At 41.9% G+C, this 13581-nt stretch overlaps 1 protein-coding gene across 1 annotated transcript in view; it reads left to right on the top strand.

The window, feature by feature from the left end:
* Positions 1 to 433: 433 nt before the first annotated feature.
* The window catches only part of LOC127527131 (trace amine-associated receptor 13c-like), a 74714-nt gene continuing 61566 nt past the window's right edge, over positions 434 to 13581 (top strand). The window contains exon 1 of the mRNA XM_051924794.1: positions 434 to 687. Coding sequence (XP_051780754.1) covers positions 453 to 687 — 235 coding nt within the window. The 5' untranslated portion in view covers positions 434 to 452. The remainder of the gene's footprint in view (positions 688 to 13581) is intronic.

The raw sequence follows: 13581 nt of genomic DNA, 5'->3' as shown, positions 1-13581 counted from the left end.
GCTCTGAGCAGCACAGGACAGGATGGAGTGTCAGACCACCACTGGGCACAACCTCAGCTCATCTGAACCTGCTGATTTAATGTGCTGCTCGCTGTGATGATGAAAGAAAGTCAAAGTGACTGAGAACAAAAAAACAAAAACAGCAGACAAAGGAGAAGAAGGAAACTGCAGAGAGCCAGCAGCTGGACCACTGTGGAGCTGTGAGGAGAGACCACCGCAGCCCTGAGCGGCTCCTGACAAACAAATATAATGAAGACATCTGAGATTTAATGAACTCATTAGTGAGTAAGAACTGAAATGAACAAACAAACATCCTGAGAGAATTTGTGAAGCACACACAGCAGAGAGACACCTCATGTGAATTACGTCAGCAGAGAGAATATGGCAGTCGCAGGGCCTCAGTGTATAAACATCTCAGTGTGCAGGCAGGACGGCTCAGTCAGGGGACAGACATGGAGTGGAATGGAATGAAACTTGGACATTGCTTTCCTCACAGTAATGCATCTTGTCTTAAACTGATTTATGAAACTGACATTTATGGACTTTATTACGCTTTCTTGTGTATTTTGCTTTTCTCGACAGTCTTTGGAAATCTTCTTGTCATCATTTCTATTTCTCATTTTGTTCAGCTGCACACGCCGACTAATCTTCTGATCCTTTCACTTGCAGTGGCCGATTTCTTAGCAGGTTTCTTTGTGATGCCCTTTTCTTTGATTGGCCTGATTGAAACTTGCTGGTACTTTGGAGTTCTTTATTGTTATTTGTATCAGGGACTTGCAAATATTCTTAACATATCTGTGATATATAATTTGGTTTTAATATGCATTGATCGCTACATTGCTGTCTGCCATCCTTTCTTTTACAGCTCAAAAATAACTTTGAATGTTGTAAAGGTCAGCATTGCTGTAGTGTGGCTGTTTGTACTTTTAATTACAGTCATAGCTTTTTGTTTTAGTCATATTGACGTAGAGCGATGTGAAGGATCTTGTGCAGTATTCACTTATACTGAAATGATCTTTATTTTTTTACTCATAACTTTTTTTATTCCTTATTCACTGATGATTGGTTTTTATTTCAGAATATTTGTAGTTGCGAGAAGCCATTCAAAAGCCATCAACTGTATGATAGAAAAGAGGCAAACTGTGGAGGTGAGTGACAGTAAAATATCAAAACCGTCTGAAAGAAAAGCCGCAAAAACATTAGGAGTAGTCGTGGGGGCTTTTATGATCTGCTGGCTCCCTGGTAATATATGCAATTTTTATACTGGTAGTGTCAGCCTAATCATATGTATCATCAAGAATGTCTTTGTGTTGCTAAGTGAAGTGAGCTTTGGTGTTAATCCAATTCTTTACGCTTTTCTTTATTCCTGGTTCCAAAAAGCACTGAAAATCATCCTGACATGTAAAATATTTAGCCCAGCTTCTTCAGTGCTCAATTTACTGTAAATGGTAAAGAAAATAAAAAATGCAAAATTAATTTTCTGTGCTTACATATTTTAAATTAATTTTCATATTAGCAGTGCAGTACTTGGACATATTTCTTAACAATATTATCATTTCACATTTGCTGTATTGTTTTGAAGGCTGTTTTTGTTAAAATTGTACTCTGTCTGTGTAGACTGTACACTGTTTATGAATATTGCTTATTTCACAACAATTATTTTTATAAATCTCTTTCGTATTTGAATGTGTAATAAATAGTACTCAACATTTAGAAGACTGGGAAATTCATACAAACACTTCAGGGCTTCTTGGTGACTTTATTTTTTTTTTTTACATTGTATAAAGATTTTTGCTAATTACATTATTTTGGGACAGAAATATTTATTGGATCATAAATTGTTAAGTGATCTGCTGAATTGTTTTTTTTAATATCTGGGGCCTCATGTATAAATGTTGTGTTCGCCATTTCCACGCTCACATCGCGATGTATAAAAACTAAACTTGGAGTAAAGCCACACACATTCTCACTTCAGCACCCCCTTTTCTGCTCAGTTTTGTGAACTGGAGGCACTGAGTGTCAAAGCAGTGCTGCTGTTCTTGTGTGGTTTCTCTTTTTTTTAGATTCACATCCATGACGTGGGCTTTATCAAATTCACTAAAATAAACCGCATATTGTTTATTATTTTAAGGTTACTGATTGTATTTAACCTGTAACAATATAATGGTCCATGGAATGACCAAACTATTCCAAATACCATAGCTGCTTTAGCACTGTTACTCTTAGTGCACCACTCGGAGTATTTTAACCCATTATTTCTGAGTGTGGTATTACATCTATACAGCAGCTGATCGCAAAGCTCTATGGCAGGTTGTGTCGAGGGTACAGAGGTTTGTCGGGATACACCTTCCATTTCTGCAAGACTTTTAAAGGACACGCTGCCTCAGGAAAGCCACCAGAATCTGCATGGATTTCAGTCAGTCATGCACACAGTCTATTCGAACTTTTCCCACCCAGCAAAAACTTCAGAGCTTTCCCTGCACGGACCTCGAGGTTCAGAAACAGTTTCATCCCATGAGCTACAAATGCACTCAATCAGTCCATCAAGTGCTCCTAGTAGAACTGTTGGTACTTAGAATTACAATCACCTCACTGCAAAGCTGCACTAAAGCTGTAATATTACACAACCTGAGCCACTTTAGGAACCATTTGCACTATCTGCACAATATGTACATGTATATTGAACTTTCATATTCATGCTTTCATATTGTATATTTTTCATTGTTCTCTATCATATTATTACTGTTATTTTATCATTTTAGAGGAAAATAAATTAATTAAGGATTTGCATATTGAATCTCATTGTATCTTTATATATAATCTTCATTTGGATCTTGATCTTTGTTTGTCTGCGAATTCCACGCATGCATAGACCACCTTCCAGTTTAGTACATTGTTGTTACTCACGGATGTCAACAATGTGCCGGAATAACGAAAGGGGTGGTGGACAGTGTTATGCTGATTAGCTCCTGAGACCTGGTTAGAGAATGAGATTGCCGTAACATATGAATGAAAGAAAGTCAGTAGGTAAAATGAATGACAACGTAACAGCACGTTCCTGAAATTATTATTGTTACGTTGTAGCTGGCGAGTGCTGCGCGTCTCACAGTTGTATCGTGGCTTGCTCACATGTCAGTGAAGTGATCCCTATTTATGCTTTAAAGAGCCTGGATACCTATGTGTCCCACTTTTATAACCATTGCTCCATGTATATTGCCTTACTCTTTGGATTGCCACAAAGCAACCTGCGAGATTGGAGAAAGGTTGAGAAGAGATCGTGGGAGGAAAAAACAGCGTCGTGAAAACGAGACGGACTGTGAATGGAGAGAAGCAGAAATGCTCCTACACCACCACATAATTACTATTCAGACAGTGATTCCAAGTAGGCCGTTCTTATCAAATCAATGTCCAAGGGTTTTCTTTTGCCATTTTGTTTTCCTTATAAAAAATCATAATGCTGTGCGACGAAGGGCCCAGTTCACGACTGGCAGCCGCATTTAAACAGGGAGCCCTTCACAGACAACTTTAACACGCGCAACGTAGTTGGGAGCACATGGCTAGTCATACAATAATAATAAAGGAATTGATTTCAGTTCAATTGAAGAGAAAGCGCGTATTGTGAACACGCTGAACGTGGCCACTCCTCTGAAACCCCCTATTTAACAGTGATTCAATGGGAAACAGTTTTTCATCTCCTCTTTGCTGCATCAGCTGCCGAGCCTGCTGTTGCCATGCCATGTGCTCTGCATCTCGCATGGGAATTTGAACATTTAAAACTCCGCACCGCAGCTGTCCTTTGGTCTCACTATCTTGTCTCTCTTCCCCCAGACATCCTCTGCTTGATTCTTTATTATACTGTATTTGATTACATTTTTCTGAAAATTGCATGACTTTGGTCAGCCTGATGGGTGTTTGTTTAATAATCAAATCCTACAAAATACTTATTGCTTTATTATTTTAGTTTTGTATCAAACTAAATGTTTAATTTTAATCTTGAACCTAATGTTTCCTATTCCTGCATTTTAATCTGCACTCCTCCTCAATAAGACAGCAGATGACAGACGAGTGCAGATGGAGCAGTCGGCCTTCACTCCTCACACTGCTGGCTCACTAAATGAAACTGAGGTGACTGTGAGGAACTGAAATGGACGACTGAGAAGGTCAAATGAGGTTTGATGTCCACAATTAAACGCATGGTTTGCTCCTTTAGACTGACGTTTTTTAATTTTTGTGAAGTCTCATTAGTTGCAGCTGCTCACCTCATAGAGAACACAATTAATACTTCAGAGAACACCATTGTGCTCAAATCTAGAAAACAGAGAAACTTAAGTCTTTAATAAAGGAATTACAGTTGGATCTGAAGAACTCTCTGTCTGTCATTATTGTTTAAAAATATCTTTTGTAATTTTTAGAAACTTTTTTCTTGTTTTTCAAAGCACTCTTGAATGATTTTGAATCATTTTTATAATCCTCACTACTATCCCATCTAGTAGGTTGCAGCAGTAAAGTATTTTTGTACAAATTTAACACAACAAAAGACAAGTTTTTGAGTGAATTTTTTAACGCAGTTCAAGTTGTTGTTTTAGTGTCTTTTTTTATTAAGAAAATTCATTTTCAGGACTTTACAATGGCTGGATGTAAAATTCACTGTCATTATGTAATTGTCATTATGTACAAATAAACTCAGTTTTCCGCAAACATTATTTTATTTCTTTATTTGTTCATCCGAGGTATGAGTACACTGGTAAACGTGACCCATAAATTGTGTGTTAAGGTATTATGGTCTGCACTGTATAAGACGATTCCTGACGGACTCTCAGCTCCTTTATTTCTGCTCTGCTCAGCTGATGCTTTACTTGTTCCACTTTAAGAGTTGCCCCCTTATTTCAGATCCCCTTGTGTGTTTATACAGGAGGTATTATGATGTGGTGGTCCGCACTTCTGCCCTTTTGATTTAGTGTTCTTGTTCCAGTCCTTCTCCCGGTCACTGCCGGTGTTGAATCTCCATGTTCTCTCTCTGCATGTGTGGCTTTTACTCTTCAGGACGGCAGAAGACTTTAATTATACCTGAGGGAAATTTATGAGAAGCAGGAATGTGTGACACGTAGGACATTGTTAAATAGGGACAAGAGAATAATAAAAGAGACCACACATGACAGCCATTGTTGTAATCAGCGCACACACCATAAGACTTCTACAAATCAGAATAATGATTCATGATCAATAATAATGAATAAAGAGAGTGAGGTTGGGAGCCTGTGCTGATTACAGTGTATTGCTGCACCCACCACTCGATGAACCACCTGAAGTGCAGCCGTGCAACGGGTGACACCTCAGCACCACACTGAACAGTTTTTACGATGGCTGGAGTGCAAATCCTGCCACCAACCCCTGAGGACCTGCTTGCAGTGCAGGATGCAGATTAACGTCATACCCAGGACAGAGAAATTGCAGGTTACAGGCCTTACTCAGGGGTCCAGCAGAGTTCAGTCACCTCTAGGTTTAATGGGATTTGAAGTGCAGATCACTAGATGCACAGCCACTACTCCACCCCAATAATGAAGGGCACACAATATGAATTCCGAACTCCACAGGACTCCTGCAGCTACAAGAATTCATAAGGCTGATAGCTCTGATGGACTTCAGTCTTGGGGTCTTCACCCTTGAGACCCTAAATCAGCAGGTTGATGGGCACAAGTGACACTTTTGAGACAAGATAGCTGCTGTGTGACAGAATCAAGTTGGCCTTCTTTACCACTTGTTTGTGATGGCGGTCAGTGAGAAAAACCTGCTGCAGACCCCCACTTTCACTGCTCCAAAACCTTCTCCTATTATATTTTAGTGCTTAGATTCACTATTCTAACTAACCCAGCCACAGTGGATGCACAAACCAGTGTGTTTCTTCATGCCGGTCCCAAGCCCAGATAAATGGGGAGGGTTACATAAGGAAGGGCATCTGGTGTAAAATTTTGCCAAATCAATATGCGGACAACAGTACAAATTTCCATACTGGATCGGTCAAGCCCCAGATTACATAGATTACATCCTATGCAGAAGAGTTGACCTGAAGGAGATTGAAGACTGCAATGTGGTGGCAGCGGAAAGTGTAGTTAAGCAGCATAGGATGGTGGTCTGTAGGATGACGTTGGAGATCAAGAAGAGGAAGAGGGTGAGGGCAGAGCCAAGGATCAAATGGTGGAAGTTGAAAAAGGAAGACTGCAAGGTTGAGTTTAGGGAGAAGGTGAGACAGGCACTGGGTGGTAGTGAAGAGTTACCAGACAGCTGGGAAACTACAGCAGATGTAGTAAGGATTACAGCAAGAACGGTGCTTGGGGTGACATCTGGACAAAAGAAGGAGGAAAAGGAAACCTGGTGGTGGAATGAGGAAATACAGGAGAGTATACAGAGGAAGAGGATGGCAAAGAAGAAGTGGGATAGTCAGAGAGATACAGAAAGTACACAAGAGTACAAGGAGATAAGGCACAAGGTGAAGAGAGAGGTGGTGAAGGCTAAAGAAAAAAAAAAGGTATGATGAGTTGTATGAGAGGCTGGACACTAAGGATTAGAGAAAAGGACCTGTGAGCGAGACAGAGGGACCAAGCTGGGAAAGATGTGCAGTAGGTTAGGGTGATAAAGGATAAAGATGGAAACTTACTAACAAGCGAGGGGAGTGTGTTGAGCAGATGGAAAGAGTACTTTGAGAGGTTGATGAATGAAGAGAACGAGAGAGAGAAGAGGTTGGATGATGAGGAGATAGTGAATCAGGAAGTGCAGCGGATTAGCAAGGAGGAAGTAAGGACAACTATGAAGAGGATGAAAAATGGAAAGGCCGTTGGTCCAGATGACATACCTGTGGAAGCATGGAGGTGTTTAGGAGAGATGGCAGTGGAGTTTTTAACCAGATTGTTTCATGGAATCCTAGAAAGTGAGAGGATACCTGAGGAGTGAAGTAGAAGTGTACTGGTGCCGATATTAAACACTAGAATTACCAGAGTCTACGAAAAAACCCAACCGTTAAAACCGTTCTCACCTCTCTTTTGTCTTCTAAATGTGCCGATTAAGACGAGCAGCAAGTGGCCGGCTATTCCATCTCCCATCGTCGCAAAACGTTCACTAAGTTTTCCCAGCTCATGCCTTGTTTGATTATTTGGGAGTGACTGAACTGCTAGAGTTTTAGAGTGGAAATAATAGATTGTTATTTGGAATACACGCAATTCATGTGTGTTCCGTTTCTACAGTAATCTGTGTAAAACACATTTTTAAAACAGAAACATTTTTCATATTTTAATAGTAAATGATAAAATGTAGGCATAAACTATATAATATATGAAGCCAGGAGTCCAAAGATCAAGTAAACACTTTCACAAAAGGGTAAAGAAAAAACAAGAGTTTCCGTAGAGTAGTGGTAAGGCTTGCTGACTTGTAATCAAGAGTCCCCGGTTCAATCCCAACACACTACTATATTTGCTGTTTTCAGTAATGAGTTGCTCTTATTGTTAATATTATACAGTACACACATACACTTCTTCCCATGGGCTCACCACCTATGGGAGGGGCCAAGGAGGTCGGGTGCAGTGTGAGTTGGGTGGCGGCCGAAGGCGGGGACCTTGGCGGTCCGATCCTCGGCTACAGAAGCTGGCTCTTGGGACGTGGAATGTCACCTCTCTGAAGGGGAAGGAGCCTGAGCTAGTGCGCGAAGTTGAGAGGTTCCAGCTAGATATAGTCAGACTCACCTTGACGCACAGCTTGGACTCTGGAACCAATCTCCCTTGAGAGGGGCTGGACTCTGTACCACTCTGGAGTTGCCCCCAGTGAGAGGCGCCGAGCAGGTGTGGGGTATACTTATTGCCCCCCGACTTGGAGCCTGTACATTGGGGTTTACCCCGGTGGACGAGAGGGTAGCCTCCCTTCGCCTTCAGGTGGGGGGACGGGTCCTAAACTGTTGTTTGTGCGTATGCACCGAACAGCAGTTCGGAGTACCCACCCTTTTTGGAAGCCCTGGATGGGGTGTTAGAGGGCATACCTTCTGGGGACTCCCTCGTTCTGCTAGGAGACTTCAATGCTCATGTGGGCAATGACAGTGAGGCCTGGAAGGGCGTGATTGGAGGAATGGCCCCCCGATCTGAACCCGAGCGGTGTTTTATTATTGGACTTCTGTGCTCGTCATGGATTGTCCATAACGAACACCATGTTCAAGCATAGGGTGTTCATATGTGCACTTGGCACCAGGATACCCTAGGCCTCAGTTCGATGATCGGGGTTGTGGTGGTGTCGTCGGACTTGCGGCCACATGTCTTGGACACTTGGGTGAAGAGAGGGGCGGGGCTGTCAACTGATCACCACCTGGTGGTGAGTTGGCTTCGATAGTGGGGAAGGATGCCAGTCAGGCGTGGTAGGCCCAAACGTGTTGTGAGGGTCTGCTGGGAACGTCTGGCAGAGCCCCCTGTCAGAAGTAGCTTCAACTTCCACCTCCGGCAGAACTTCGACCACATCCCGAGGGAGGTGGGGGGACATTGAGTCCGAATGGGCCATGTTCCGTGCCTCTATTGTTGAGGCAGCTGACCGGAGCTGTGGCCGTAAGGTGGTCGGTGCCTGTCATGGCGGCAATCCCCGAACCCGCAGTAACTACAGGGGGATAAAATTGATGAGCCACAGCATGAAGTTTTGGGAAACAGTAGTGGAAGCTCAATTAAGAAGTGAGGTGATGATTAGTGATAGTAGTGTGGTTTCATGCCAGGAAAGAGAACCACAGATGTGATGTTTGCTCTGAGGGTGTTGATGGAGAAGTATATAGAAGGCCAGAGTTGCTTTGTGTCTTTGTAGACCTGGAGAAAGCATATGACAGGGTGCTTCGAGAGGAGCTGTGGTATTGTATGAGGAAGTTGGGAGTGGCAGAGAAGTACGTAAGAGTTGTATAGGATATGTACGAGGGAAGTGTCACAGTGGTGAAGTCTGTGGAAGGAGTGACAGATGCATTCATTGTTGAGGTGGGATTACGTAAGGGATCGGCTCTGAGCCCTTTCTTATTTGCAATGGTGATGGACTGGTTGACAGACGAGATTAGACAGGACTCCCCGTGGACTATGATGTTTGCTGATGACATTGTGATGTGTAGCGATAATAGGAAGCAGGTTAAGGAGACCTTGGAGAGGTGGAGATATGCTCTGGAGAGGAGAAGAATGAAGGTCAGAAGGAACAAGACAGAATACACGTGTGTAAATGAGAGGGAGATCAGTAGAATGGTGAGGTTGCAGGGAGTAGAGTTGGCGAAGGTGGATGAGTTTCAATACTTTTGGATCAGCAGTACAGAGTAATGGGGATTGTAGAAGAGAGGTGAAAAAGAGAATGCAGGCAGGGTGGAATGGGTGGAGAAGAGTGTCAGGAGTGATTTGTGACAGACGGGTATCAGCAAGAGTGAAAGGGAATGTCTACAGGATGGTAGTGAGACCAGCTATGTTATATGGGTTGGAGACGGTGGCATTGACCAGAAAGCAGGAGACAGAGCTGGAGGTGGCAGAGTTAAAGATGCTAAGATTTGCATTGGGTGTAACGAGGATTGATAGGATTAGAAATGAGGACATTAGAGGGTCAGCTCAAGTTGGACGGTAGGGAGATAAAGTCAGAGAGGCGAGATTGCATTGGTTTGGACATGTGCAGAGGAGGGATGAGGGGTATATTGAGAGAAGGATGCTAAGGATAGTGCTGCCAGGGAAGAGGAAAAGAGTAAGGCCTAAGAGGAGATTTATGGATGTGGTGAGAGAGGGACATGCAGGTGATGGTGTGTAACAGAACAAGATGATAAGGACAGGAAGATATGGAAGAAGATGATCCGCTGTGGCAACCCCCTAACAGGAGCAGCAAAAGAAGAAGAAGAAGATTCACTATTCTATAATATTACAGGTCAGATTGGCATTGCCACAACCACCACACACTGAAACAACTCAGGATCCCAGTTGGCAACCCCCCTGCCAGACATGTGGTCCAGTAACACAGTCTGGAAATGTCCCTCTATCTGCCACGGCGAGGTGTTACGTTGGAGTCCCTTTTTCCTGGTCCAGCAGCTCAGCTCCTCAACAATGAGGTAATCGATAATCGCGTAACATAGCCATTGTACTGTAACTGATGCTCCCTTTCAATGCTGGTCATGTGCCTCATTTGGGACTCCATGAGCAACACAAAGTCAAACTAGTGGTACCCAAGGATTCTCTAAAGAGACACAGTACTGAAGGAGTCCAGTCTTTGTCTCAGATCACTGGATAGCATCCATGTCTCACAACCATATAGCAAGACAGGAAGCACCAGGACTCTGAAGACTTGGACCTTCGTCCTTTTGCATAGATATCAGGAGTGCCACACATGCCTTTCCAGCAACCTCATGACCCCTCCATGCTCTCCCAATCCATCTACTGACACAATAGGAAGAGTCACCAGAGATGGATGTCACTACCAAGATAAGTAAGCCTCTCGACGAGGTCAACACTCTCTCTGCATACAGACACACTGCTGATGGCTGTACCCAAGAGGTCATTGAAGGCCTGGATCTTTGTTTTTATCAGGACACTCGCAAGCCGAGACACTCAGACTCCTCGCTCAATCTCTCGAGCGCCCCGATCAGAGCCTCCATTGACTCTGTGAAGATCACAGCATCGTCAGCAAAGTCAAGATCTGTGAATCTTTCTTCACCCACAGATGCCCCACAGCCACTGGACCCCCCAACACCATACAAGCATTGAACAGAATAGAAGCAGAACACACCCATGAATAACCCCAGAATCAACTGGGAAAAAAAACGCAGAGGTTCTCACATTGTCTTTAACCAAACATAATCCCAAATTCACTTAAATTCCTTCAAATGCACTTCAGTCACAGAGATCTTTCATGTAATGTAAAACATACTCAAAAGTCACTTCATCTGCCTTTAACACATTTAAACGAGTTACTCAAGTTTTATTATTATTATTATTTAGCACCTTCTATTTAGAGCATTTACACACTCTTTTCCTCTCATTGCTTACATGTATTTTACTCCACTCCAGTTTGAACCTTCATTTCCTGTTGCAGGGCAACAATGCCAACCACTGCGCCACCATATCACCAATACTTCAATCATCTAACAGCTCATGGAAAGCATTTAAAACAATATTTGTAATACATATATATGAACCTTCACATTTGGAACCTTTTTAATAAGTCAGCACACACACACACACAAATACCAAAAGCATTTTATTCTTGAAAGAAATTGTCTCCTTTATATTTTATAATTATCAAAGAACATTTTTCCCCAATACTTGATCAGGGTCTGAAGGAAAGATATTTTATACATATAATCATTTTATAAGCAAAGTGGAGACGTTTTCATTTTATCCAATATTACACATTATCAAAACTCACAGTTTAGTCCAGATTTACATGGAGCATTTTCAAGCACATGGAGCATTCCTTCAAGAGTTTCCAATCACTTGCAATATTTTTCCCCAACAGATGATAACTAAAGCCTCATTTTTCACGTTTCATACACCTTCTCAATCTGTCTTATTGAACTCTCATCACTCCTCAGTCTCCCGCTTGCGCTCTTTCATCACTTGTGCATCTTCTCTGCATATTATGATCTAAGTATTTTAAGTTTTTATTTTAAGCAATCCCCCTTTGGTTGCAACCAACTTCTGTACGTACCGATTTCGCAAGGTCTGGTACAGTTAAACTTCTCTTCATTTTTTTGATATATGTAAACTATTAGAGAACCTTTACATTCCACTGTCACTCACTTTGTTGATTAGAATAAACACAGAAACACCTGACAGCCTCTGCTGACATCATCTCCGATTCCTGCTGTGACTTCTAACAAGAACCACAAGCCGCAATGTCTACTCACCAACAAAGAAAACACACAGCTACACAGAAAATAAACCTTACAATCTATACCAACAACAAAAAATCTTACTTTTCAATCTTAGCCCTACTCTTACTAGTTCTATTGTACAATTGTCTTATTCTACTTTAACTCTACTCTACCAGTGGGCTTCGCTGTTCAAAGGGTTGCAACCTCTTAACGCATATAATGTGTTATCTGGCATCCAATGATGTGCGTGAAGCGTCCTTCACTTAAAACTACTTGAATCAACTCCAAGAGACAATCGAACCAAAGACAAGAATCTCTGAGAGAAAATTCTTTGTTAGTTGTGGTAATTATAACTCAAAGACAAATGATATTCTATATGGTGTTCCACAAGGCTCTATCCTGGGTCTGCTGCTCTTCTCAATCTACATGCTTCCATTAGGTCAGATTATCTCGGGACATAACGTGAGCTACCACAGCTATGCTGATGACACACAGCTGTATTTATCAATAGCACCTGATGACCCCAAATCTCTTGATTCGCTAACACAATGTCTAACCTGTATCTCAGAATGGATGAATAGTAACTTTCTCAAATTAAATAAAGAAAAAAACCGAAATCTTAGTGATTGGCAATAATGGATACAATGAGGCTATTAGAAATAAACAGGATGCATTAGGATTAAAAGTCAAATCGGAGGTAAAAAGCTTAGGGGTAACCGTTGATTGTAATCTGAATTTTAAATCGCATATTAATAAAATCACTAGGACAGCATTTTTTCACCTAAGGAACATAGCAAAAGTTAGACCTCTTATATCATCGAAAGATGCAGAGAAATTAGTTCATGCGTTTGTCTTTAGTCGGCTAGATTACTGTAATGCACTCCTCTCAGGACTACCCAAAAAAGACATCAATCGTTTGCAGTTAGTGCAGAATGCAGCTGCTAGAATCCTTACCAGGAAAAGAAAATCCGAACACATTTCTCCAGTTTTGATGTCACTACACTGGTTACCTGTGTCATTCAGAATTGACTTTAAAATTCTGCTTATGGTTTATAAAGCTTTAAATAGTCTCGCCCCGTCTTATATATCGGAATGTCTGACACCTTATATTCCAAATCGCAACCTCAGATCCTCAACTGAATGTCTCCTTAGAATTCCAAGAGCAAAACTTAAAAGAAGTGGTGAGGCGGCTTTCTGCTGTTATGCACCTAAAATCTGGAATAGCCTGCCAGTAGGAATTCGCCAGGCTAATACAGTGGAGCACTTTAAAAACTACTGAAAAACATTACTTTAACATGGCCTTCTCATAACTTCACTGTAATTTAATCCTGACACTCTGTATATCCAATTCATTATAATAACTATTCATTCAAAATTTGTACTAACCCCTACTCTCTCTTCTGTTTCCTTTTCCGGTGTCCTATTGGTGGTGGCTTGTGCCACCACCATCTACCCAAAGCACCATGATGTTCCAACAATGATGGATGGATTAAAAGCCAGAAGTCTGTATAACCATCAGCATCAAGTGACTCCGTGAGAACCCTAACTACAAAGAGGACTATTTCATTTATGTTAGGTAGAATGCCCAAAGGGGACTGGGCGGTCTCGTGGCCTGGAACCCCTACAGATTTTATTTTTTTCTCCAGCCTTCTGGAGTTTTTTTTTGTTTTTTCTGTCCACCCTGGCCATCGGACCTTACTCCTTTTATGTTAACTAAGGTTGTCTTATTTTAATTTCTT

The sequence above is a fragment of the Erpetoichthys calabaricus genome, chromosome 3, assembly GCF_900747795.2.
Source record: "Erpetoichthys calabaricus chromosome 3, fErpCal1.3, whole genome shotgun sequence".
Taxonomy (NCBI): domain Eukaryota; kingdom Metazoa; phylum Chordata; class Cladistia; order Polypteriformes; family Polypteridae; genus Erpetoichthys; species Erpetoichthys calabaricus.
Note: the sequence above shows the minus strand (reverse complement) of the source record. Positions and strands in the feature narration are given on the sequence as shown.